The following is a 27,325-nucleotide window of genomic DNA, read 5'->3' as shown; positions in this document are numbered from 1 at the left end:
ACATATTTTTTTTCAAGAGAGAAAATGAGCGGTGGGAGAGTAAGACGGGGTGGGTTAGCCACGTGGGCCTGTCGCCCACCCGAATTTATCACCACCACCACGACCATCACCACTAAGTTAACGGGTAGTACCGTCTCCACCACCACTAGCCAATGTGCCAAAAAAAAAAAAAGCCTTGTAAATATTAAAGGTTGCACTTTAAATGGATTCCCTTTCTCTCTTTTATAGCCTTTTGCTTTACACGTTTTTAATATATATATATATATATTATATATATATATATTTTTTTAAATAATTTTTTTTAAGAGAAGAATAACGGGACAACCCAACCTAATCTAACCTGAAAATAGAGGGTTAAGTTGGGTTAGAGTTACTCGGTCACCAATCCAATCAATTTGAAATTTTAGATTATTACAAAAGATTTATCCGACTCAATTCAATCCAAATGAATGTTCTCAAACAAAACCGAACCTATCATACGTAAAAAGTTATTTAATGGAGTTATGATTCCGACCATTAGATGCATTTGGTCAAACTACAATTTTTTTTTTTTTTTGTGTCGTCTCAAATATTCTTTTCTTGTAGATGGTATTTTAATTTTGTCCACAGTTCGACATTATTATAATTTAACAACTTTATAATATAATTAAATAAAACATCATAATTATATTAATGGTCTTTGAAATATAAATTTAAAAATAAATATTTTTATAAAAATGTCAAACTAATAATAAATAAAAAGAAACACAATAACACAACCATAAAAACACTCGTTTCAATTCAACACCAATTCAAAATTACGATTTTACCCCTTCCCCATAACCAACTCAAACCACGACCGAACACTCTTATCCTAAGACCTCCGAAAGTAAAACATCACCGGAATCGGAGACGACACGTTCTAAGAGCACGGTTCGCGGGCGACACCGACACGGGAATTGGGAATGTCGAAGACGATACGGTGGTTTTGTTGTTGCATGTTGGCAATAACGTTGAGGACAGAGTTGACATTGTCGGGTGCCGAGGCCATGGCGAGGCAGGTGGTGGATCCGGCGGTGCTGTGGATGAGGAAGTTGTCCGGTGGGAGAGTGACGTTCATTGCGTCGAACATGAAGGTTATGGTGGGGGAGACGATGGGGACGGTGTAGCAAGTGTCGAAGCCACCAAGAGATGAGACGGTTGCGTTGCCTACTCTTCGCTGGAACTCGTCCCTCACCGCCGTGTACGCCGGCGCCACTAGTCTTGTGAACGTCGTCCCTAAATAATTATACCAATCAAAATTAAACTTACATTTAATAATATGATCATAAGCTATAATAATTTTGTTTTTGATTTTTTAAATGTATTATTTATTTATAAATCTACGATCATTCCTTAAATTAGTTAAGGTAGGACTCTCGACCAACAATCTTACCAGAATCAATGATGGTGCCGGAGCCGGTGGCGGTGTTAAAAGCGAAAGCACTAGGAGGAATGTCGACGACTTTACTACCGACTCTAATCCCGATCAAATTGACATAATACAACGACGACCGTCTCGGGTTGCGGAGGAGCGGCGTATACTTAATCCTCTTAGGCTGAGCCACTGGCCCGAGCCGCAACGACCCAGAAAAGCTAGCCGATTTGAAGCTGGGAAGGCAGTAGGAGAATGTGGACTGGTACAGACTCTGGGTCTGCGACAAGAGCGACAATGAGCCACGGCCCAGCCCCAACAGCCCCTGCGGCGGCACTGAGCTCCCGGTGGCCTTCGTGATGCACCCGAATGTGAACGCCGGAACCGAGTCCCTAGCCAGCGTTATGTTGTCTTGAACCAAATCCGCCGCCACCGTCGAGCTGCCGTATGTCATGTTGAAACCGCACGCGCTGGTACCGCAACTGGGGTTCGGTACCTGAGATTAACGTTAAAATAAATTTTCTGCGTCATAAATATTTTTTCAAATTCTAAAATTAAATAATTAATTAATTATAAATTTAAATATAATCTTATTTCATACTAAAATTCCAAATTTTAATTTTGAAAATTCATAACCTAAATTTATAATTTGGTTAAAAGTAAAAAAAAATATTAAATTAATAAAAAACCTCTTAAATTTTGTAATTGGTTTAAAACTTATACTTAAATTTTCAAAAATACCCTCCAATTTTTTTTTTCTAAAAGTCAAATAGTTTTAAATAAAATATTAATAGTTTTTATTTAAATAAGTTTAGAATATTATTAAAACTTTTAAGAGTACATTAATTAATAAAAAATTTCTTAAATTTTGTAATTTATTTGAAAAATATAATTAAAATTTCTAAAATTTCTATAAAAAAATGTTTAAAAAATTCAATAATATTAAATAAAATTATTAAAAAATTACAATAAGTGTATTTTATCTTTTATTTTTAAATGGTAAGAATATTATTAGTACAAAAATGAATAATATATTTATTAATTAGAAAAAAACAAGAGATCACGTGCAAGTGTAGACAGGGAATTGGAAAACTTTGTTGGTCCGTGACTGAACAGTCAGTCGGTGACTGACAGACAGACATTATAGAGATGCCCAATAATATATGAAAATAAAAAGACTTTTTTTTAATTAGTACGGAAATCCAATAAGAACTGTTTTTCTGACAATAATGCCCTTAAAATATCATGAATTTATTTATTTATTTATAATTAAAGAAAATGGAGTGGGCCCTACCTGGCTGCATTGCGGCGACTGGCAGGGGAGCGGCCGGAAGGAGGAGGATTTATCAGAGGAGAAAACGGAGGTTCCCGGGCAGCCCACGCAGCCGGAACACGGAATCCACGTGGCATCATTGCTGGTATCCAGGGCCAATAGCAGCGTCTGGGCAGGGGTTCCGATGTTTGCCCGGACCACGTACGAGGGGCTCTGGATCACCTGGCGGCCGGAGGCGATGGGCGCGTCGGAGCGGCGGGCGACTAGGGAGGAGAGTAGCTGGAGACGAGCTTCGTCCTTGGCCTGCATTTGGAGTACTCCGTCGGCCCATGACAGCGGCTTGGAGTGGGTGGAGATGTGGAAGACGCGGAGGGAGCCGCCGGAAGCGGCGGCGAGGAGGCGGAGGAGGAGGAGGAGGAGGAGAGAGAAGAGGAAAGTGGATGGTTTTGTGTTCATGGCTTTTGATTTGAAATAGAGTGTGGATTGTGATAATGACGAAGGGGTATTTATAGTCCATTAAGCTTTTATCAAAATAAATAATTATTTTAATTTTCAAAATTATACAAATTATGTTTTAAATTACAAAATTAACCAATTTATTAATAGTCCCGTGTAGTACTCATATTGGAGTGGGCTTACTACTCAGATCCTTTTAGCAGTTATGCATTTCGTACATGGCTATCCTGTGTTTACCGTGGGTACAATAATTGGTACACCAGAAGTGCGTCCTTCGAGGTTCTCTCGAGCTAGGGCAACATCCTCTCAATGCTCTAACGCGTACACTGGATATGGACCGAACTATCTCATGATGTTCTGAACCCAGCTCACGTAATGCTTTAATGGGCAAAGTTTCATTCTTGTGAACGTACTCTCCAGGCGGGATACTTAACGCATTAGCTACAGCACTGCACGGGTCGATACGCACAACGCCTAGTATCCATCGTTTATGGCTAGGACTACTGGGGTATCTAATCCCATTTGCTCCCCTAACTTTCGTCTCTCAGTGTCAGTGTCAGCCCAGTAGAGTGCTTTTGCCGTTGGTGTTCTTTCCGATCTCTACGCATTTAAACAACCCAATCCTTGGAACATACGGCACGAATATAAAAATTTTCAAAATTTATTGAGTAATTATTAAAGTTCATAAAAAAAAAATTCTCGAACTACATTAAATAATACTTTAGAATAATGTTCCCATTTTTATATTAAAATTTGAATTTATAGGGTTTTTTTTTTTTTTTCTTTCACGTTGGTAGGGGTATAGGCTTAAGAGGAATAGGGATCGGGAATCTAAGACAAAGAGTTAGTATTTGTTTCGAGTATACAAAGGTAGTCTGTGAGTACTAACATGGTCACCCAACCGAGCGCGATAGGTATTCTTTTAGTTCAACGTGAAAAGATAGAGATTCAATTCTGCCTTAACGAGTTGAACGATATTGAGCTCGATTGAATTTAAGTAAAATATTAAATGGGGACAGAAATACGAGAGAATATTCTTGTGGGAGTGGAATGGAATAATGATGAGAATGTGAATGGGGATGGGGATGGAGACGGGGACCGGGAGTTGTTTTTGGGAACAGAGTGGACTCCATTTCATCGTTGGATCTCTCGTGCCAATTCGTATCTCTCTTCCCCACTTCCATTTCTCTTTAGGATTCTCCCGCTCAATTTTAAAATTTAATAATGATGGATCGATAAAATTTTCAATTATTTGAACTAACACAACCGAAACTATAGGAGTTGGATTGGATTGATCGAATTTTTTGAGTCATAAAATTTTTTTAATACCCTCGATTGTCGTTCCATTTTGATATAGATATATCTATACAATATTCTATATTCAAGAAAGATCGTTAGAACAAGTTGTTGATGTCTCGATTCTAATATTAGTAGCTTGCACTTAGCTCGAGAAACGAGGTTATTTCTTTCAATTCTTTACATAAATTAATCAACATCCAGCTCATTCATTCTCGGTATCATATAGCTCAAACAGATCAAAAAAAGACAAAAAAGAAAAAAAAAAAAAAGACCAAGTTTTTCTAAAAGGGAGAGACAAAACAACCATGTTCGTATAGGAAAGAGTCAAAATATGTGATGAAATTGCATGTGATTGCACTTTTATCAACCAACATGGCTTGTCCTTTCGCTAAAATTAAAGCCCTCGAATTAGGGTTTCAATAAGCATTATTACTTCTCCATACTCCTCTCCGGTGTTCAAACTTCCGTTCAAAAAATTTCGATTTGGGTCGAGTCAACTCAACCAACTCAGCCAATTCGAAAATAGGGTTTACGACTCAATTCTCCTTTTAAAATTATTACGAAAAATAAGAATATTACCCTATTCGAGTCATTTAGAAACAAAACTCTTCGACCTAACTTAAACTAATTCGTGTACGCTCTCGATGGTTATCAATGCGTGTACATTTCTAATAACCATCAAACGTTGCGTGACTTGTGCATCGATCATTTGCTTTAAATTTTTTATTTCCTTTAAATTAAAAAAAAAAAATAAATAAAATAAAGTAATAATAATAAAAATAAAAATAAAAAAAAGGAAAAAAATGATTGAGGTAGCTTTTAGCAGGCTTTTCCCATTGTAGTCGTTTTGCTTCACGAGAGGATTTTTTTTCCCCTTTTCCTTTTGGGTAGATTTCCTAATTATTGGGCCTTAAATTATTTTTTATTTTTTATTAAATTAATATGTACTTTATTTTTAAAAAATATATATTACTAAATTTTTAACATTTTTAATAACAAAAAAAAAAAAAAATTAAAAAATATATTTTAAAAATATTTTTAAATTTTTTTAAAAAAATTTGAAGGGTATTAATGGAAATTTTAAAAATTCAAAATATTTTTAAAATATTATTGGGTATTTTTAAATTTTTTTGAAAGTTTAATATATTTTTAAAATAAAATATAGTGGTAGAAGTATTTTTAATTTTTAATTTTTTAATTTTTTAATTTTTTTTTTGGGGTTAAAAAGGGTCTCTTTTGGTGGGGTATCCATACTTTTAGTTGTTTGGACATTTTTGTCCTTTGGTTTATGCTTTTTTAAAATTATTAATTTTGCTGATTTAAATTAATAAGATTTAAAAAAAATGAGTGACTAAAGTATGGAATTAAAATTAATTTCTTTTCCATAATTTAAATTTAAAAATAATAATTAAGGGAATGTGATAATTGCAATTTAATTTATTTATATATAAATGATGAATCTATAAACAAATATTTTATAATTAATGTTCATGGAAATCATTTATGGATAAGAATAATGGATAAGATTTTATGATTGGTGTTGGTGGGGGCGACGAGCTAGGAGCGTTCGGGTAAAGAGTAGAATTATTAAATGAAATTGTTTAGTTTCGAGAGTTAGTTAACCCGAGGAGTTGTTGGGTTTGAACTGGAGAATTAATAAGCCCGTGTTTGGAGTGTATCATTGTCTGCTGCCTATCGAGGTCGAGTACATGATTAGAACAATAAATTTCAAGATATATAATGTGTAAAAAGGGTCGGGTTGATAATTACACAAAAATTGTTAAAATTTGGAGTTTACTCTCTATCGTTTATAGTTGACAGAAGTGAGAGAGTTGGAAGGAGATCAATGATCAAAAGGCGTATTAGGTCGAGTGTGTTTCGAAGAACTATTATTATCATAGGATTAATGTTAGTGGTTACAAACTGATAAGCTGGGAAAAACAGACCTATAGAAAGACGGGAATGAGGTAATCTCTGCAGTTATACCAAGGTTATAAGGGAAGGAGAGAATCAGCTTTACCCATATCGAAAAATATATATTCCGAGCATGTCTGGTCAAGAAATGGCTCTGAAGAAAGCTATTTTGGTTTCCAATGTTTCTCCACACCCAACGAGCCGGTCGAGTGCTGAATGTGCACGACGCAAGTCTATATGGGTATAGCGGGAAAGAAGTATAAGCTAATGGGTTGCTTATCCCGTAGAAGGAAACTTGTTTTTATTTTTAAAATAAAGAAAATAACACTATTGTTTGGAAAATAAATATATTGTTTTTTTTTTTTTTTCTCAAACATAAAAAACGAAAATAACGTAAACTTTTCACAAATTAAATTTGGGCTTTATAAGGGCCCATTAACTTTTGTTTTTATGGGCTTTTGCAAGCTGTTAAATTAATGGGCCTCTTTTTTCATTTACTTTTATATTTAGCCTCAAAACCTTATGATATTTCAATTTTACCTTTTATTTGTCACCTTTTTATTTTTAAGTTTTATTCGTAATAGTATTTTTTAGAATACATGCGATTGGCTGTGTTTCTTCATGATTTATTTATCACTCTCATTATCAACCCATTGTCCCGATCAACCCATTGTCGACTGTTTTACATTACTGTTGATTCTCGGTGATCTAAAAGAATTTTTACTGGATGAAAGCTAAGCAACCAATTCATTGTCGAAATTTATACGTATCCCCGATGGACATAAATATAATTTAGCTCATCATTAATGTTAGATCTCACATCAGTTGTAGAGAGGAGCGAAACATTTCTTTTAAAGTTGTCCAAACTTCTTAGACGCGTTTTAAAATTATGAGGCTGACGACAATACGTAATGGGCCAAAACAGACAATATATGTTAGTGGTGGATTTGAACGGTTACAAATGATATAAGAAATAGACACTGGACGATGTGTCAACCAGGACGTTTGATAATACCTAATTTTTATTTAAAATTAAAATAATTTAATATTGAAATTCAAATATGAACAATAAACTAATATTGTTTGTAGGACATAAATCCTAGAACATGATCTGTCCACCTCATCTCTTACATAGGCTATTTATTATTTATCCAATTAAATAATAAGGCGGCTCCTCTTTTTCTTCCATTTCTTTTATTTCCTTTTAGTCCTTTCAAAAATTATTATTTAATTTGGAAAATGTTACCTCTAGCGTTTCGTTCAATGATGAACGTGTTTTGAATTAACTGTGGTCAGGTCTCCCTGGTACTCACTTGTTTTCCAACTATAGTTAAATACCCAGATGTTCGATTTTGCTATAAACATCCACGATATCCAAAAATTCAACTCCAATGACTCTAAAATTAGTCTCGGGTAGAATTAGGTGCTTTCCTTCTGTCCCGTTCTTAAATTTTATACTATTCTTCCGTCTTAAGTTTGGTTTAATAACAATTTTTTAAATTTAATAGCCAAAATTATAAAATAAAATTTTGATTCTATTTTATTTTATTAATAAAATATTAAATAAATAATTGATTGTTTTTAATTTAAAAACAGAAACAAAATAATAACAATTAATTAATATAATAAAATAAACAAATTAATTTAAAGAAAAAACATCAATTTAATATACGTTTGTATCGCTCACAAATCTGTATTTAAACTTCCATCGTTGATTGGCGAATTCGGAGTTGAGCGCTGAAACACTTTTACAGAGCGTCTTCGTTTCGAGATCTATGGCGGCGACGGCTACGAAACCGGTGGTTAAAGTGGCGGCTCTGTGCGGCTCTATTCGCAAGGCCTCCTACAATCGCGGCCTAGTTCGCGCCGGTACTCTTGTGTCGATTTCTTATGCGTTGATTTCTTGTTTCTTTGTATTGTCGATTGTTGAAATTTGGTGAGGGATTTTCATTTTTGTTGCGATTTCTGTTGATTAGCGATCGCGATTTGCGAGGAATCGCTTGAAGGCGTTGAAATTGAGTATCTGGAAGTGGAGCCTCTGCCGATGCTCAATACGGATCTGGAAACGCCGCCGGATGGTTTTCCGGCCGTCGTTGAAGATTTCCGGCGGCAGATTCGTGAGGCCGATTGCATTCTCTTTGCTTCTCCGGAATATAATTACTCCATTGCTGGTCTCGTTTCTTCTCCCTCAAGAAATCTGTTAATGGCACGATGAATTTTTATTTTTATTTTTTAATCTATATTTTTTATAATTAAAAAATTATTTTATTTTTAACAAAATTAGGATTAGATGTAACCAAACCAGGGCGTTTTTTAACCCACTGAGCCCGAGCCCTGACCAGTGTGTGTTAGACGAACACGACTCTCTCATCGAACAAAGTGTGCCTCCCCTAAAAGGCATCATACCAATGGAGAGAGTATTCTTTGATTATAAACCTATGATCATTTCCGGGGATGTGGGACTTTCATCATCTAACACCTCCCATCAACAAAGTGTGTCTCTCCTTAATCGAGGCTCGACTCAAAGACTCATTTGGAGTCTTAGTCATTTTTTATTGTCTTTGAGGAGGCTTGACTCCTTTTTCTTTTGGAGTCCTTTGTTCGATGTTTGAAAATTTACCAATCTATTGGCACAACTAAGTTTAGGACATGACTCTGATACCATGTTAGACGAACAAGACTCTCCACAATTGTATGATATTCCCCACTTTGAGAATAAGCTCTCGTGGCTTTGCTTTGGGCTTCCCCCAAAAGGCCTCATACCAATGGAGAGAGTATTCTTTGTTTATAAACCCATGATCATTCCCTAAATTAGCCGACATGAGACTTTCATCATCCAACAGTGTGGACCTGAGATTTTTGATAGGTGGTGGGGATGGATACAAAGAAGGCCTCCCGATCCCCGCCTTGACCCGTGAATATAAGTACGGGGAGAGATTTTTTTCAATTAACTAAAATAGGGTTGAGATAAGGATTATATTCTCGGTCCTCGATCTTACTCTACGCTGCCTCATTTGAAAACGCCATATTTTTTTTAAACATTAATAAATATTTAATATTATTGACGACGTATTTATTTTCGATATTTGAAAATATTTTATAAGAATAATTGAATTCCACCTAAATTATTTTTTAAATATAATGATACCTTTAATTCCGATAATAAAAAAATATAAATAATGCGCACTTAAAAATGTCAAAAGTTTTTTAAATTATTTTTTAATCCAAATTATTAAAATATATATTTTTTTAAAAAAAAGTGATTAAATTTAAAAATAATCGTTGCCAATCTAATCATTGTTGCAGCTCCATTGAAGAATGCAATTGATTGGGCGTCAAGGCCACCAAACGCATTCGCCGGAAAGGCGGCGGCCATCGTGAGTGCCGGCGGAGGGTTCGGCGGAGCACTGGCACAGTTCCATCTCCGGCAAGTGGGAGTCTTCTTAGACCTTCACTTTGTCAACAAGCCAGAGCTCCATGTGAATGCCTTTCAGCCACCTCTCAAGTTTGATGACAATAATGGCGACTTGATTCATCAAGAAACCAAGGATAGGTTGAAGCAAGTTCTTCTCTCCTTGGCGAACCTTTCTCTACGCCTCTGATCAAATTAAAACAATACCCGACCACTACTTTGATCTTTCGTGTCTTTGCTTACGTGTTTGTTTTTGTTATCTCGAACCCCATCTAAATAACATCGATCGTCCTGTTTTTCGTTGGTATTTATCTTTCATACAACTTAACATGGCTTTGATGACAAAATCGATATTTGTTTAAAAAGTTGAGGGCAAAATAGGAATGAAAAGTTTTTACTCGATAGTAGCTTTTTCATGTATTATCGACCGTTTATTTAAATTTTTGTGATTCTAGGCTATGAGATCTCACGTTGGTTGGAGAAAGAAACGAAACATTCCTTATAAGGGTGTGGAAACCTCTCTACCATCATGTTTTAAAACCGTGAGGTTGATGATGATATATAACAAGTTAAAGCGAACAATATCTAATAATTGTGGGGTTGGGCTCTTAATAGATGAATTAACCAAAGATCTAAAAGATGAACGAAACATTTCTTATAATTGTGTGAAAACCTCTCTCTATTAGCACGTTTTAAAATCGAAATATTCCTTATAAAGGCGTGGAAACCTTTCTCTAGCAGCTCGTTTTAAACCGTGAGGTTGACGGGAAATTTTTTAATTTTTTTCTAATTATAAAAAAATAAAAATAACACTAAGTTGATTTTTTTTTTTTTTTTGGGTAAATAAATAATTATTAATGTTCCAATAATTACAAGGGCCTGCAATTGGATCTATAGGCCCATTAGAAGAAAATTGGGCCGGATTAGAATTGAGAATAAAGCCCAATGTTCCAATGGGCCCGAATAAGTAAACATTTCATATTTGCCCCTTTTACCAAAAACTTCCAAATTTTCATTATATTTTTTAAATTTTAATATACAAAATTTAAAATGGATTAAAGTTAAAAAAGGGAAAATGAAATATGGGTAAAAACGTGGAGTGATGGAGACATAGGGAATGAAATGGTAAAAAACAGAGAGTAAAAAAAAGAGTGTAAAAATGTAAAAGTAGCCTGAAAGAGAGAATTTACAGTGGGGGCGGCCGCCTAAATCTCTGACCAGTTAAGCTACTAAGACATCACCAATTTTTTACCTTCCATTTATACCTATTCTCTCTTTCCTCTCAAATGGTTTTTTTTACCCAAATGGTAAATTTTGTCCATATAAAATTTAAATTTAAATTTATGTCTTGTAGTTAATTAATTTTTAATTTTTAAAAAAAGTTTAAGAATTTATTAGACACGGAACAAAAGTCGAGGGATTAAATAGATACAAACATGAAAATTTCGAGACTAAACTTTAATTTAACCTTAGAAAGAAAAACTCATAAATTTAGATATGGATCGACTTTCATCCAATCTTCTAAATATTCTTACTCTAAAGGTGATTTTCAAACATTTACGAGAGGTTAACGATCATATTACAGTTTCTGAAATGAGTGATGTAACCGTTCAAGTCCACCGCTTATAGATATTGTCCGTTTTAGCCTGTTACATATTCTCGTCAGCCTCACAGTTTTAATTCACATCTATTAAGAAGAGATTTCCAGACCGTCTTCTAAACCCTAAACCCTAATCTATTGAAAAGAGATTGGAAAAGGCAGTTTCTGTTTTGGTTACTTCCACAAGCAATTGGGTTAGCATTAGCGTTAGCAATAGGTAGCCCACACTCCACTCTGCCATTTTTGTGTACCTTTGCTTTTTAGCCTTCCCAAATCCCTTTTTTCAAATTTTAGGGTTTAGGTTTCAATCAACTCGAGTTAAATTATTTGATCCGTTAGGGTTTAAGGTTTAGTGAGGCTAACGAAGATACATAACAAGTCGAAGTGGACAATATCTACTAGCGGTGGGCTTGAACTGTTACAAATAGTATCAGAGCTAGGTACCAAGCAGTGTGACCACGAGGACACTAGGCCTTCAAAGGGGGTGAATGGTGAGATCTCACATAGAGAGAGGAACAAAATATTTCTTATAAGGGTGTTAAAACCTCTCCCAATAGACGTTTTCTTTTTTAAATCATGAGACTGATGACGATACATAATAGGTCGACACGGATAATATCTACTAGTGGTAGACTTGAGCTGTTACAATTTAGAGACTATGTTCAACTCTTGATGCCCTGATACTCCGATATATATTGTTGTTATAAATAATAACTAATAATTCATGTAAGTTTTTTTTAACTATAATCGCATATTTCAAGATTACTGTTCATTTGGTGGTAGTTTCGTTTCATTCATATATATATATATATATATATTTCTTTTATCGAGATGTCTTATTTTGTCTTATTATGTATTTTAATTTATTATTTAAAATTTTTAAATTTGTGTCTAATAAATTTTTTAAATTAGAATAATATTAAAGAGATGTTTAAGATTTTAATTTTATATGATTTCAAAAAAAAAAAAAAACAAAAAAAAAACAACCGCCGTTGACGGGTGCAACCGCCTCTCAAACAGTGGCGGCGGGAGAAAGCGTGCGCGCACATTCACCTCGCCGGCCATATTTTTGTCGAAATGTTTATTTAAAAATTTATAAAAAAATATAAACATAATTACTTTTGGAGCAATTTTAATTTATTTTAGGCTTCACAATGTCAATGGATTATTATTGTTATTTTTTAAGTCGACTCTATATTTAATATATTTAGAAACGTTAAAATATAAAATAAAATTTATGTTTCGATCTAATCACTCTTTGAGTTAAAATTTCACGACATGTACTTAACCTATAAAATCTGATCACATGAACTTGTTCGGGTTTGAACGGACATCAAATAATCATACCCAGTGCCTTTATTTATATCTTTGACTTATTGTCGTCTTCTTAAAATAAAATAAAAAATCATTTTTACGACTCAATAAACAGTAATACGGTAACACGACATTTGACAGACTTTGTTACGAAAGATGCTTACCTATCAAACAAAGACGACCCCAACAAGTAAATGCTAGGCTACAAAAACTTTTTACTACCACCATTCTTTTTTACCTTGTAGTTGTAGGGTAACACATAAATTTTACACCAATCCCTTGGTGACATAAAATTTAACTCGGTACCTATCTAGTTACTCGGACGGTAAATGGACTGGACATTGACGTATATAAATAATAATTAGGCTAAATTATACAAAATATCCTTAAAATTTTGGTGTATGTTTCCGTGAAATCTCACATCGGTTGGAAAGAGGAATGAAACATTCCTTATGACGGTGTGAAAACTCTTTTTAACAGACGCGATTGAAAACTGTGAGGCTAACGGTGATACGTAACAGACCAAAACAGACAATATCAGTTAGCGGTGGGCTTGAGCTATTACAAATGGTATAGAGCCAAACGCCCAGTTGTGTGCCTAATGAGGACAATGGGCTCCTAAGGAGGATGAATTGTGAAATCTCACATTAGTTGGAGAGAGGAATGAAGCGTTCCTGATAAGGGTGTGGAAATCTCTCCCTAACAGACGTGTTTTAAAACCGTGAGACTAACGATGATATGTAACGGACTAAAGCGGACAATATCTGTTAGCGGTGGACTTGAGCTGTTATAAATGGTATAGAGCCAAACGCCGAGTGGTGTGCCCAGTGAGGATACTGGGCTTCTAAAGAGGATGAATTGTGAGATCCCACATTAGTTGGAGAGAGGAATGAAGCATTCCTGATAAGGGTGTGGAAATCTCTCCCTAACAGACGTGTTTTAAAACCGTGAGACTAACGATGATATGTAACAGACTAAAGCGGACAATATCTGTTAGCGGTGGACTTGAGCTATTATAAATGGTATAGAGCCAAACGTCGAGTGGTGTGCCCAGTGAGGATACTGGGCTTCTAAGGAGGATGAATTGTGAGATTCCACATTAGTTGGAGAGGGGAATGAAGCATTCCTGATAAGGGTATAGAAATCTCTCTCTAATAGATGCATTTTAAAATCGTGAGGCTGACGACGATATGTAACGGATCTAAACGGACAATATCTGTTAGCGGTGGGCATGAGCTGGTACAAATGGTATCCGACCAAAGTGGACAAAACCATTTACACAATCAAAATGTACATATCAACTGCCACGCTAAGTGAATTATGTTATAAACGATATAGCGTATGTTTTTGAATTTTCACATCAGTTGCATCAATTTTAAAATTTAAGGATAAAGACGAGAACTTTTCAAAGCTCGGGAGCATAACTGAAACCCTACCGATCGAGAAGAAGGGTATTATAGGAAAGTGAAAGATTTGGAGTGGGAAGAAGTTAGAAAGACATGGAATTGAGTGCAATAGAAAAAATAAAGAAAGAAAAAGTTAAAAGACAAAAAGAGTATTCTAAGTCTGACAACACAACATTGTACACATCAAACCTTCATTGTTGGTCCAATGCTGCCCTTTGTCTTTTCCATATCATCACCACTTTGCCTCTATTTATGTTGACAATACACACACCTTTGTCTCCCCCACCTCTCCCTATTTGCCAATGGCCAACCCATTGCCCATAGGGCATATGCCCTACAAAATTTCCCCATTAATACAAAGATCTCTACTTTTCTTTTCTTTTCTTCCCTATCAAATGGCCTTTCGTCTTACACGTTGCCTAATATTCGACCCTTCAAACTTATGTCTTTCTCTTTAATGGGTGCATGTGGGTCGATCCTATTCGGTTTTAATTGGGTATGGTTGGTGTGCAATTACGCTATTCAATCATTTTCGGCTTCTGGGTCTTTTAGCTCTGGCTGATTATGATTGAATTACGTGCACACGTCTTTGAGACATAGAAACTAATATGAGTCTTATAGATTAATAGTGTTTGCCAAATTATAAAGACTATTCATGTATTATTGCTAATGTGGTCTTAACTGAATCAACTACGTGAGTGTTTGTGGTTGAAAGGAGGATATGGTTGGCCAAAATTTGGTAATTGGATGGTCAATGTAGTGTATAACAATTCAAGCCCGTTTTAAACATAAGCTCTCATGACTTTACTTTTAGATTTGTAGCGGTGGACTTGAGTTGTTACAAATGGTAACAGAACCAATCACTGAACTATGTGAGACACTGACGGTAGACGTGTTTTAAATTTATGAAGCTGACGACGATACAAAACAGGCCAAAGTGGACAATATTTGCTAACAGTGGAGTTTGTAGACTGCTCGGGTTTCGATTTCGATATTAATAGTTCTCAAATTGGTATATAAAATAATTATATAGGTTTGAATATTGAGAGATTATATTAAAGAAATTGTGAAGATTCCAACAAGATAAGTTGTGGGAAATGAAAATGTTTTGTTTGATAGCCAAAGTTGAATAATGGTATGTCCAAATACCTTTGTGAATGGAGGGGGCATTACTTTTTTTTTTTTTTCTTTTTTTCTTTTAATTTAAAAATAGCAATAATTCGTAATATTAATTAAATAAATATATTATAATGTTTTTTCAAATAATTAAACTTTCTTAGTCAAAAGCTTATATATATATATATATTAAAAAAATAATCTTGAATTGTGGAATCACTTTAGGGTTGTCTGGGTGTATTTTTTTTTTTAATAATTATTTTAGGATTTTATTTTTTTAATCACTTTGTTTTAAATTTTAAAAATTTCTAGAAATTTAATTTAATTTGATATATATATATATATATATATATATATATATATATATATTAAACCAAAAATATATTCTTAGAAAGTTATTATTATTATTATTTTTTATTTTTAAATTAATTATATTTTTCTTAAAATTTTATTTATTTAATATTAATAACTAAAAATATCATAAAATTTAAATATTAAACCTTTACAAGTCTGTATATATCATTTTTATTGGTTACAAACGTCAAATATTCTTAACTTTCGTATTAATCTTAAAAGTAAAATAAGGTTGGATTGTAACTCTATTTTCAGGTTGGTCAGGTTAACCTTCGAACCTAATCGATTTTTTCGGTGTTCCAAAGACACAACCTAACTCAAATCGGGAAAAGAAAAAATCTAATCCAACCCAACATTTACTGTTCCGATTGAATAGTCTGAATTCGTTGAATTCTTGAGTCATATGAACACCTCTGAACCAGAACCGAACATCATTAAAAAACATTTAATACTCGAAGATAAACAAAAACGAAGGTTTAAATTACCATAATACCCAAGAATTATGTCAAAGAAAATTTGGGAAAAAAAATTAAAATATTGTTGGATGTATGATCCATCATCATCATGTACTCATGATGGATGATTTCAAGTTATGATGCATAAAAGGACAAGTGTCAACTTTTAAAGCCACTAACGTTAACTCCATTGTGGGCCCCACTTCTCTCCTTTTTTTTAGGGAGTGGAGTGGGCCTTTTGGGCTTTGACCTAATTAACATTAACAAAGTAGCCACCACGTCTTAATTTTATTTTATATTTAATTAATTTCTTAATATTTTAATTAATATATATTTTCTTTCATTTTCTCCCACGATTTTCTCATGGTTAATTTTTAAATAATTTTGTGCCCTTAATCAAGTCAATAATGTTGCTTAATTATAAAACATTCTTTTAAATATAAATTAATTGACCCACGTCTAAATTAAATTAATTTCTTTTACTAATTTGTTCCGACAAAACTTAACTTAAATTTTTATTTTCTCGAAAAATATAAATTATGTAAGATCTCACATTAATTGAAGAGAGGAACGAGCGTCAGTGAGAACATTGACCTCGAAGTGAGGTGGATAATGTTTTATCTTGGACTGTTATTGTAATGCCCGAGATCCATTGTTAGCAGATATTGTCCTCTTTGGACTTTCCCTCAAGGCTTTAGGGAAGGTCCCCACACCCTTATAAATGGTGGTTTTGTTCTCCTCCCCAACAAACGTGGGACATCACAATTATAGATTATGTCTAATACAAACATAGAAGACCGTACTTAGACCGTAATAATCTTCCCGACACTCCAATTAATTTTAATAAACCATGTTTATAAAAAAAATAGAAAGACACAAAATTACTCGTTTTTAGGTTAATTTCAACCAATTATGTAAGATCCCACATTACTAAATAGAGGAACGAGTGTCACTGAGGACAGTGACTTCGAAACGAGGTGGATTATGAGATCCCATCTCGGTTAGGAAGGAGAACAAAACATTCTTAAAAGTATGGAAACCTCTCTATCAGACCGGTTTAAAAATTTTGTGGGAAAGTTCAAAGAGACAAGACATTAGATTGTTACAAATTATGTTCAATACAGACATAGGAGATCGTACTCGAACCGTAATAATCTTCGCGACACTCTATTAAGAAAAAAACACAAAATGAGCATGTTTCTCGTCCCTCCAAATGTTTGGTTTTTTAGTTATTTTAGGAACCAAAAGCGGGAGGGAAAGGAAATGGGGTTGAATTTCTTGGTCCAAATAATTCTAAAATTGAAAAAAAAAAAAACTAAAATTAAAAAAAACAAAAAATAAAAAATAAAAAATAAAAAAAATAAAAAAAAAAGAAATTAGCGAGACAAAGAGAAAAGGTCCGTCATTGGTATCAAGAACCTTTTGCTTTCCTCCTCATCAATCAAACAGCTTAATTCTTTGGTTATCCCTTTTTTAATTTTAATTTTTTATTTTTTTAGAAAAAAAGAATTTGATTCTCTTTCCATTTTCCAAAATCCGAGACATACCCATTTCACAAAATCATGATAGAACCTCAAAACCAGAAGAATCACTCTCCGAAGAACACAAATAACGCCGTATTTATGTAATCCCTCTCCGTTTCATTCCCTTTCAATCGCTCTCTCTTTCCCATTTTCCTTCCCTTTTGAAAGATTCGATTAACCGACGTTTTTCCCGATCTGGGTTCTTCGATTTCCGGCGAAAATGGGTAAGGAGAGTGATGAATCGAGGGAAGAAATGACCTAAATGACACCAAAATCCTTCAAAAAACATAGAGATAGGAGAGATTCAGAGTGATAATGTACAAAAAAAACGCTGGAATCGTCAAGGTTTGGAAAGCAACCGTTCGTAAAACCCAAAACTCCGCAAAGAAAAGGGCTAATAGCATATTTGCAGCAATGTCCGTCGCTCCAGCAGACGATGAACCAGGCCCTGGTGAGCTTCATCACGCGGAGAGAGCGATACCCAATGGCGATTTCTACACAGGGCAATGGATGGATAATATGCCGCACGGTCATGGTAAGTATCTTTGCACCGATGGGTGTATGTACGTTGGCGAATGGTATAAGGGCAAGACATTAGGCAAAGGCAAATTCAGCTGGCCTTCTGGTGCTACTTATGAAGGCGATTTCAAAAGCGGCTACATGGATGGTAAAGGTACTTATACTGGCTCTTCTGGTGATACTTATAGAGGGTGTTGGGTTATGAACTTAAGACATGGACAAGGAACACAAAACTATGCTAATGGGGATTATTATGAAGGGGAATGGCGTAGAGGGTATCAAGATGGGCAGGGGAGATATCAATGGAAGAATGAACATCATTATATTGGTCAATGGAGAAATGGGAAGATTCATGGTAATGGAACAATGGTTTTGAATGATGGGAATCGTTATGATGGGTGTTGGGAAGATGGGTTACCTAAAGGGAATGGAACGTTTAGATGGAGTGATGGGAGTTGTTATGTTGGTGTTTGGAGTAAAGAATGTGATGAACGGAGTGGAACATTTTATCCTTGTGGTTCATCAAAGGATGAAGAAATGGCATCTGATCCTCAGGGGATGTTGGTTGAGTATTTGAATGATTGTGTGGTTTGTAATGGGGAGAGGATATTGATTTATCCGTCTCAGAAGATGATAACATGGTCGGGGATTGATATCGGTTCGTCGCCGCAGAAGTTAATGGTATCTAGGAAAGGGATTGATGGGAATAGGAGATTGAAAAGATTATCTGTTGATGGGAAAGTTTCGAATTCTAGTTTTGATTCGATGAATGATGGATCGACGAATGAAGGGAGTTCAAGAAATGGGAAAGGAATTGGGAGTCGTCATCATCATCAACGACATGATTTCGAACGGAAAGGGAAACGACAATCGAGTTTGAGATTTCAGCCTGCTAATAGACAGGGTGTTACGATATCGAAAGGACATAAGAATTATGAACTCATGTTGAATCTGCAACTCGGGATTAGGTATATATAAATGATTCAGCTACGTCTATCACGATGCTCTACTTCGTGTTCGAATGTTGTATGAAATGAATTGAGTATCTGTTAGCCAACTTAGTGATCTTTTTGTTCCATAGCGCAGGCATTCTGTTGGGAGGCCAGCTCCAGCGACATCGCTTGATCTAAAGTCGTCAGTTTTCGATCCGAAGGAGAAAGTCTGGACGAAATTTCCACCGGAAGGTTCCAAGTATACACCACCTCATCAATCTTCTGATTTCAAATGGAAGGATTACTGTCCTGTTGTCTTCAGGTCAGTGCTAAACGTAACGATCGGCATATTTCTTGTTCGGTTCGAAGTTTTCAGTCATCTTATCGAATTTGTAATTTCAGGACTCTTAGGAAACTGTTCAAGGTCGACCCAGCTGATTATATGCTATCTATATGTGGAAACGACGCCCTTCGGGAACTCTCGTCCCCCGGAAAAAGCGGGAGTTTCTTTTATTTAACCTACGACGATAGATACATGATTAAAACGATGAAGAAGGCTGAAGTGAAAGTTAGTCTTGTTATGTCTCTCAGCTGTCGTATATGTTTCTACGAGTTGAATATATTCCAATCTTAACGCGCCATGATAACGTGCAGGTTCTCTTGAGGATGCTTCCTGCCTACTATAAACACGTTCGATCGTTCGAAAATACTCTCGTCACCAAATTTTACGGTCTTCATTGTGTTAGATTGACGGGTACTTCACAAAAGAAGGTATTAAAGGATAGTAAAGCATTACAATGGTTGATATAGATCCTTAAATTCATAGATGTTCTTGATTTATAGGTTCGATTCGTGATAATGGGAAACCTGTTTTGTTCCGAGTACACTATCCATCGACGTTTCGACTTGAAAGGTTCTTCACATGGTCGGATAACTGATAAACCGGAGGCCGAAATCGACGGAACGACCACGCTTAAAGATCTCGATCTTAATTATATATTCCGGTTACAGAAGATTTGGTTTCAAGAATTTTGTAGGTATGAACTTTTCAACATTTTTTCTGAATCAGTTTTGTTTGCAAATCATTGCTGTTCATGACAAAGAATTTGTATCCAGGCAAGTAGACAAGGACTGTGACTTTCTTGAACAGGAGAGGATCATGGACTATAGTCTATTAGTTGGTCTTCATTTCCAAGAAACTTCGGACCAGGAACCGAACACGCTCGATAGCCAAGATTCAGGTATCTGCTCATTGGTTAAGTTTGCGTTCCAAATCGTAGTTTCAGCAAGTAATCTGATATTAAAAAATGTATCTTTCAGAAAGTAGAGATCCCGACTATGAAGCAGACGGTCAATTCACGGAACAAGACTCGGGCAGGTAGAATGGACTCGAGTTATTGATATTAAGTTACTGATATTGTAATAGCTCAAGCTTACCACCAGTAGATATTGTCCTCTTTGGGTTTTCCCTTTCGAGCTTCCCCTCAAGGTTGCGTCTGCTAAGGAGAGGTTTCCATACTTTTATAAAGGGTGTTTCGTTCTCCTCCCCAACCGATGTGGGATCTCACAATCCACCCCTCTTCGAGGCCCAACGTCCTCGCTGGCATTCTTTCCTTTCTCCAATCGATGTGGGACCCCCACCAAATCCACCCTCCATCGAGGCTCAATCTCCTCGCTGGCACATTGCCCAGTGTCTGGCTCTAATACCATTTATAACGACCCAAGCTCACCGCTAGCAGATATTGTCTTCTTTGGGTCTTCCCTTTTGGGCTTCCTCTCAAAGTTTTTAAAACGTGTCTGCTAGGGAGAGGTTTCCATACCCTTATAAAAGGTGTTTCGTTCTCCTCCCCAACTGATGTGGGATCTTACAATCCACCCCTCTTCGAGGCCCTGCGTCCTCGCTGGCACTCGTTCCTTTCTCCAATCGATGTGATCCACCCTCCTTCGGGGCTCAGTCTCCTCGCTGGCACATTGCCCGGTGTCTGGCTCTAATACCATTTGTAACGACCCAAGCCCACCACTAGCAGATATTGTCCTCTTTGAGTTTTCCCTTTTGGGCTTCCTCTCAAGGTTTTTAAAACGCGTTTGCTAGGGAGAGGTTTCCACACCCTTATAAAGGGTGTTTTGTTCTCCTCCCCAACCGATGTAGGATCTCACAATCCATCCGCCTTCGAGGCTAACGTCCTCACTGGCACTCGTTCCTTTCTCTAATCGATGTGGGACTCCCCTACTAAATTCACCCCTCTTCGAGGCCCAGCGTCCTTACTGGCACATCGTCTCATGTCCACCCCCTTCGGGGCTTAGCTTCTCCTCGCTGGCGCATCGCCCGGTGTCTAGCTCTGATACCATTTGTAACGACCCAAGTCCACCACTAGCAGATATTGTCCTCTTTGAGTTTTCCCTTTTGGGGTTCCCTTCAAGGTTATTAAAACGTGCCTGCTAAGGAGAGGTTACCACACCCTTATAAACAGTGTTTTGTTCTCCTCTCCAACCGATGTGAGATCTCATAGAAATCCTGCAAGAACCTTCTCACGATACCGTTGTAGTATAGCGAGAAACTCGACCATCTATGCTTGTTTTCAATATTTTACTGATGCACCATGCTAGCTAATGCCTGATTTCTTCCATGCTCAAGTTTATTAGCTTTCTGAAATAGATGCTTTCTTGTTCAACATCATTACCAAATTACTTCAATCATTTACTTATTCAGGTGGGCTTCCATTAGATTAGGCATCAATTTGCCAGCACGGGCAGAACGGACGGTGAGACAAGGAGAACCCGAAGCTCAGCTAGTAGGAGAACCAACTGGGGAGTTATACGACGTGATCATTTTCGTCGGTATAATCGACATACTACAACACTATGACATCAGTAAGAAACTCGAACATGCTTATAAATCGTTTCAATACGATCCATCATCGATATCTGCTGTCGATCCAAAGCAATATTCAAAACGGTTTCGAGATTTCATCTTCAGAATTTTTGTAGAAGACACTTGAAGAAGTTAATACTGACCAACCCAATTCATCAAAACTCGCACCAGTGGCCATCGTTGTACAGTCGGTCCGTTGTGAGAAATGATATCGGTTTTTGATAGTCGTAGCGTTCGGCCACGAGAAGAAGACGTAAATCAAAGAAACAGGTAACCATTTGGTGTATAAAGTAAAGTAACCATGTAGAGCTTTGGCAATTATGCATTGTATTCTTCCTTCTAAGTTAGAAAATTGTGATATGATTTAGAAAAGTTATAGATGAGAGTTGTTCACCCAACTCTTACTAATTTGTAAATGTATCTCTTAACCCAATGGTTGAAGCCCCAAATAACTCGATTTCCATTGTTCTTTCCCGTTGCTTTTGTATAACCTACGCTCTTAAGCCTACCGCTACCCGATATTGTCCTCCTTGAGTTTTCTCTTCCGGGTTTGCCCTTAAAAGTTTTTAGAACGTGTCTATTAGGGAGAGTTTACACACCCTTATAAAGAATGCTTCGTTCTTATAGAAACGGGTAGTAGACTAACTTAATCTTAGGACATTTTGGATATAAAATACTGAATATTGTCTTTATAGCTTAAACCCATTAGCCATTGGGTTCTCGAACATCTTTTTTGCGTACCGTTTAGTCACGTTTTTTTGCTATTTGCTATGATATGTAGTCGGAGTCGTTTCCTACACTTTGTACAATGAGGGGCCAATAATATATGAAAAGACTAGGGTGTGATAGTGAGCTATGGATTTTGTTCGCCTTCTCGTGTTGGCTTCGACTTCATTCATATAGCTTCCTACTACATATTCACAATGAACACGGTCTCAATCATAATTAGAGAAGATCCATATCGGTGACAATATTTGAAGTCGTAGCTAAATGATAGCATTCACAAGTAGATACTCGACGGTTACGAGCGTTTCTTAGATAGACAATCAAACAAGAGATGGGGGCAAGCAAGCTTGCTTGCTTCATCCTAGTAGAGATATGATATCTTTCAAGGTTCCGAGCCGAGAGCCGGGAGCCGAGAGCCGAGGTGAGACCGAGGTTTCGGGTAATCGTTAGGACGAAGAGTTTAGGAAGAAAGAAGAGGAGGAATGTGTCTATTCCCTGTGATGGCTACCACTTTCCAAATGGAGATGTGAAAGAGATGGGTATCCATTTTTGTGATCAACAACTCCTTGATCATACAGAAAGCCTTTGAAGACATGGCCACCAATGTTGACTGTTGCTTGGTATGCTAACTCTCCTTCACCACTGCTAATGGCTGTCACTCTATGGTACCGGAACACCGCCGGGGCACGAACTTGCCCCGGTAAGGACTTCTTGAAGCTTGCATCTGTTGTCAAAAGCTATCAGAGTTCCAAGAAACAGAGCAGATTTGAAGAACAACAATTTGAATCTACTGAATTCAAGATCATGAGGAAAACAGAGTGTGAAATATGAAAAGATTGTTGGGTTTTCTCAAGAACAGATAAACAAATCATTACACACAGAGAAACAGAGAGAATCAGAGAGAAACAGAGAGAAACAGAGGAAAACAGAGGAAAACAGAGGGAAACAGAGAGAACCACCTTGATGGTTGGAGGTTGTTTCAAAGCTCCGGGAGGTGGTAGCAATGGAGGCAGAAGCGTGAGAGGCGGCGGCAGGAGGAGTACTCTGCGAAGGAATCAAAACTCTGGGTCTTTTAGCACCAGCAGACGAAGAACCAGAAGAACCACCGTCGCCACTAGCAGTGGCGACGCCGTCCATCACCACCAACATCTGACGTTCACGGCGGCGAGACGCCGGAACCCAAGTACTCTTCACATGAGTAGAGCAATGATTCCCTCGTCCTTTACAACAAGTCCTGCACCTCCGATACTCACACTCTTTTTTAGCTCTGTTTCCACAGTCCCTACAAACCGCCATGGAGCTCTCGCCGGCGTCGCCTTTGTCGCCGGCAATAAACGAATCCCCTTTCCCAAACCCAAAATCATGGGTTTTCTTCAGATTCTCCAAACTCCGAGTACGATCACTAACTTCCTCAGCCGTCTGATTAGGCGGCTGAGGAGGAGGCGGGAGAGATGGGGTTGCCGCTAAAAGTGGAAAAATGCCAACGCTGACACCGAGAGCGGCGGGGGAGTGAAGAGGCAGAGAAGGATGATGATCGGAAGTAGACGTCGGAGCTAAAAACAGAACATCTCTGAGACCCAACATTGAAAAACAGAGTGAAGAAGATGATTGATTGGAACAAACTGAAAAGGGTGTTTCAGATTTGGGAAGAACAGCACTTAAACGATGAATAAATTTGTTAAGAGGAAAGCAAATGGAATGATGTTGGTGTGTTCATGGCGGGGAATTTCTCTGAATTCACAGTAACAGAGGAGAGAAAAAAAAAAAAAAAAGGAAGAAGATGAAGTGGAATGAATAATTCTCCAAACTCTGCAGTGACAAAAGTTGTTTTTAGATTTGAAAAGGAGAGGCAATTCATTTTTTTTTTTTTAAACAAAATATTTAAAATTATATATTAGAATTTAGAACACAATCCAACCGAACCCTCTCGGGTTGGATTGAGTTATCGGGCTATTTTTTTAGTTATTTAAAAAATCATACTTATCTCCAATACACGTTACATTAATAATTAATCAGTAGGATTGAGTTGGGTTGTCCCTGTATCAGATGGGTTAGTTTGACCTAACGCAAAAAATGTCAATCTACGAACAAACCCAAATTTTCGATTTTTCAAAAATTCAATTCAACCCGGAAAGAAAAAAAAAAAAAATCTAACCCAAGCTAACCCAAACCTTTATGGTTTGGATCAGTGAGTTTGGATTGATTGGGTTCTCGAGTCATATGAACACCTCAACTTTTAAGCCTTCTTTAACCCTATATCTTTAGGGTCACTCTCGGTTAAACGTGGTATCAGTTCAAATCATACCACTCTCATTTACTCGAGTTCAAAATTTATTAAAAACTTTTTTTTAAGCCTTCTTTAACCCTATATCTTTAGGGTCACTCTCGGTTAAACGTGGTATCAGTTCAAATCATACCACTCTCATTTACTCGAGTTCAAAATTTATTAAAAACTTTTTTTTAAGTTATTGGATTTACCTTATATTTTTTACTATTTAGTAGAAGTTTAATTATTAAGTATTATTATTTGGAGGAATGTCCAATCAAATCAATAGCTTTTTTTTTTATTAACTTTTTGATGGTAAAATAAAAATAATATAATAATAGAGGATGATTCATTTTGCCTACCACTTACATCAAATGTAATCATCTTATTTTATTTATTTATTTATTTATTTATATTATTATTTAACCGAATATATCAATTACGGTTGAGCTATGATCACTAATTTAACGGTCTAATTAAAATATTAAGAAATATGACGTGTAATTAAAGAAATTAAAATAATAAAATAAAAAAAAGAAATTATTCCAAAGTGAAATTTGGGTAAACCCTAGATTCATCCAAATGTTACCTAAAGAGACACCTATAAGGCATAGAGGGATGGACCACCTACCCTCTTTAATGGAACCCTAACCCCTCCAACCATAGGCCCCTATGACCTACAAGCCACCCCCCAAAAGGTTCTTACACATTTTTCAAGTTAGTCCTTTCATTTTCTCCTTTTTCATATTTTTACCCCTCTTTTTCCCTTTTATTATTTTTTTTCCCTTCTTTTTTGGGTTACTTGTTGGGGAATGGGCACATTTTTATTACCTAATAATTATTTCATAACCATGCTTGTTTTAAATAATTAAAACCTTCTAGTGGTTTTTTATTTTATTTTATTTTATTTATTTTTTAAAATATTATAATTAGTTTTAATTTATCATTTTAAAAAAATAAATATATTTTAGGAATATTTACCTAAAATTCATATTATTGAATTTTCATTTAAGAGCGTAATTAATGCCATTTTTTTTTTACTTTCATTTTTTATTTAATACTATTTAAGATAAATATTTATATCGGGATGTCTACCGAATAGATAGAGATAGAGATGATTTTCTCGTCCTCGTCCTCTGCCTCCTATTTTAATTTTCATTTTTGTGAAATTTTTTATTTTAAAATTTACGGGAGGTAAATTTTGTGCGAGGAATCATTTACGGTTTTTTTTTTTTTTTTTTAATCTCAATTTAACCAAATAATTTTTTGATAAATTTTCAAATGGTTGATTTTTTTATGGGAAATATCCATTAATTTTCAATTAGATAGCTAATTATTTGAAATAATATTTATTTAAATAATTAATTTCTTTTTTCATACAAAAAATTAATTATTTAAAGATAAATTTCTTAAACCTCGAACAGAAATTAAAGTGATGTGACTATGTCACAGAGGATGCAGGAGAGTGTTGGGATACACGAGTGTTTTATTTGGATTCCTAATCTTGATCTAAATTATAAGCATAGGGTTTGGAGCGTTACACATCATTCAAATGTTTAACTATATAATTTAAATATATACAATTATCTAAATCTAATTTTGTCGGAACCGTATCTATAAATACATTTGTTCGTGATGTTCTTCAACTAATTTATGTGATGGTCGACAACCATATTCGTCTCATAAAAACACTATTTTCACATATTATTGACATAATATGTCACATAACCAAAGAATATTCTATCATATATGTGATGGAAATTAAAAGGTAAAGTTCTTCATTAGTCGATTTCCATTATCGTTGGCATCATCCCTCGCTCTCACTTGCATTCGCCAACGACTCGCCTAAACGCTACATCTTGCATTTCAATGACTCAATTTTTCCTTCCTTTGCCATTGTGTCTTCCTCCACCGTTTTCATAATGAGGGATAAAACTTGGTTTTTCATCGAAATCGATTAGCTGAACCAACTAGTATGGATTTAAGTCATAATCTTATAAAATCTAGTTTTTCAGAATCCGATCATAACTTCACATTCAAAAAAACAAACTAAATTCTAGTCGTCGGGTTGTTTTTTTTTTTTTTTTAATTTATTATTATTTAAAAAATTCAAGTTATTCACGATACATATTACATTAGTAACTAAAATCTCATAAAACTCAAATATAAATATTCATAAGTCATAACGTATCACTGACGCAACCAATCTTCATAATAATCAAAGAAATCAGGTAGGGTTTGGCGGAGTTATAATCCTACTCTTAGATTAGTCAAGTTGACCCAGCTAAAAAATGTCAACCAACAAACCGACTTTCGATGTTCAATTTTTCAAACATTCAACCTAGCCCAAACCAAAACAAAATCTAACCCAACCCAAGAGAGAAGGGTAAATGAGGGGTAAAAAAAAGGTAAATTAAAAGGTAAAAAGTGGTTTTGGGAGGGTAAAATTGAAGGATGGGAATGGGGAAATAGAGGACTATGTACTAACCCTAAAC

General features: G+C 35.7%; 4 protein-coding genes across 4 annotated transcripts; 2 read left to right on the top strand and 2 right to left on the bottom strand.

The window, feature by feature from the left end:
• Positions 1–687: 687 nt before the first annotated feature.
• Positions 688–3,161, bottom strand: LOC111802305 (aspartyl protease AED3). The gene is made up of 3 exons (XM_023686616.2): positions 2,688–3,161; positions 1,415–1,889; positions 688–1,257 (listed from the first exon to the last, which is right to left on the bottom strand). Exons 1-3 carry the CDS (start codon positions 3,120–3,122, stop codon positions 902–904), a joined length of 1,266 nt encoding a protein of 421 aa, XP_023542384.1. The 5' UTR covers positions 3,123–3,161; the 3' UTR covers positions 688–901.
• A 4,882-nt stretch (positions 3,162–8,043) lies between these two features.
• On the top strand, positions 8,044–10,054 carry LOC111802359 (NAD(P)H:quinone oxidoreductase). Its single transcript, XM_023686691.2, has 3 exons — positions 8,044–8,204; positions 8,312–8,506; positions 9,642–10,054. The coding sequence occupies exons 1-3, from the start codon at positions 8,111–8,113 to the stop codon at positions 9,935–9,937; spliced, it is 585 nt and encodes a 194-aa protein (XP_023542459.1). The 5' UTR covers positions 8,044–8,110; the 3' UTR covers positions 9,938–10,054.
• Positions 10,055–17,421: 7,367 nt separating this feature from the next.
• Positions 17,422–22,313, top strand: LOC111801368 (phosphatidylinositol 4-phosphate 5-kinase 6). The gene is made up of 8 exons (XM_023685345.2): positions 17,422–19,002; positions 19,121–19,288; positions 19,369–19,534; positions 19,621–19,737; positions 19,810–20,003; positions 20,083–20,207; positions 20,287–20,344; positions 21,677–22,313. The coding sequence occupies exons 1-8, from the start codon at positions 17,831–17,833 to the stop codon at positions 21,963–21,965; spliced, it is 2,289 nt and encodes a 762-aa protein (XP_023541113.1). The 5' UTR covers positions 17,422–17,830; the 3' UTR covers positions 21,966–22,313.
• Positions 22,314–22,755: 442 nt separating this feature from the next.
• LOC111801471 (protein LATERAL ROOT PRIMORDIUM 1-like) lies at positions 22,756–24,401 on the bottom strand. The gene is made up of 2 exons (XM_023685481.2): positions 23,524–24,401; positions 22,756–23,288 (listed from the first exon to the last, which is right to left on the bottom strand). The coding sequence occupies exons 1-2, from the start codon at positions 24,146–24,148 to the stop codon at positions 23,053–23,055; spliced, it is 861 nt and encodes a 286-aa protein (XP_023541249.1). The 5' UTR covers positions 24,149–24,401; the 3' UTR covers positions 22,756–23,052.
• Between the last annotated feature and the right edge of the window lie 2,924 nt (positions 24,402–27,325).

Source organism: Cucurbita pepo, chromosome 9 (genome assembly GCF_057944985.1).
Source record: "Cucurbita pepo subsp. pepo isolate OVF chromosome 9, ASM5794498v1, whole genome shotgun sequence".
Lineage (NCBI taxonomy): Eukaryota > Viridiplantae > Streptophyta > Magnoliopsida > Cucurbitales > Cucurbitaceae > Cucurbita > Cucurbita pepo.
Note: the sequence above shows the minus strand (reverse complement) of the source record. Positions and strands in the feature narration are given on the sequence as shown.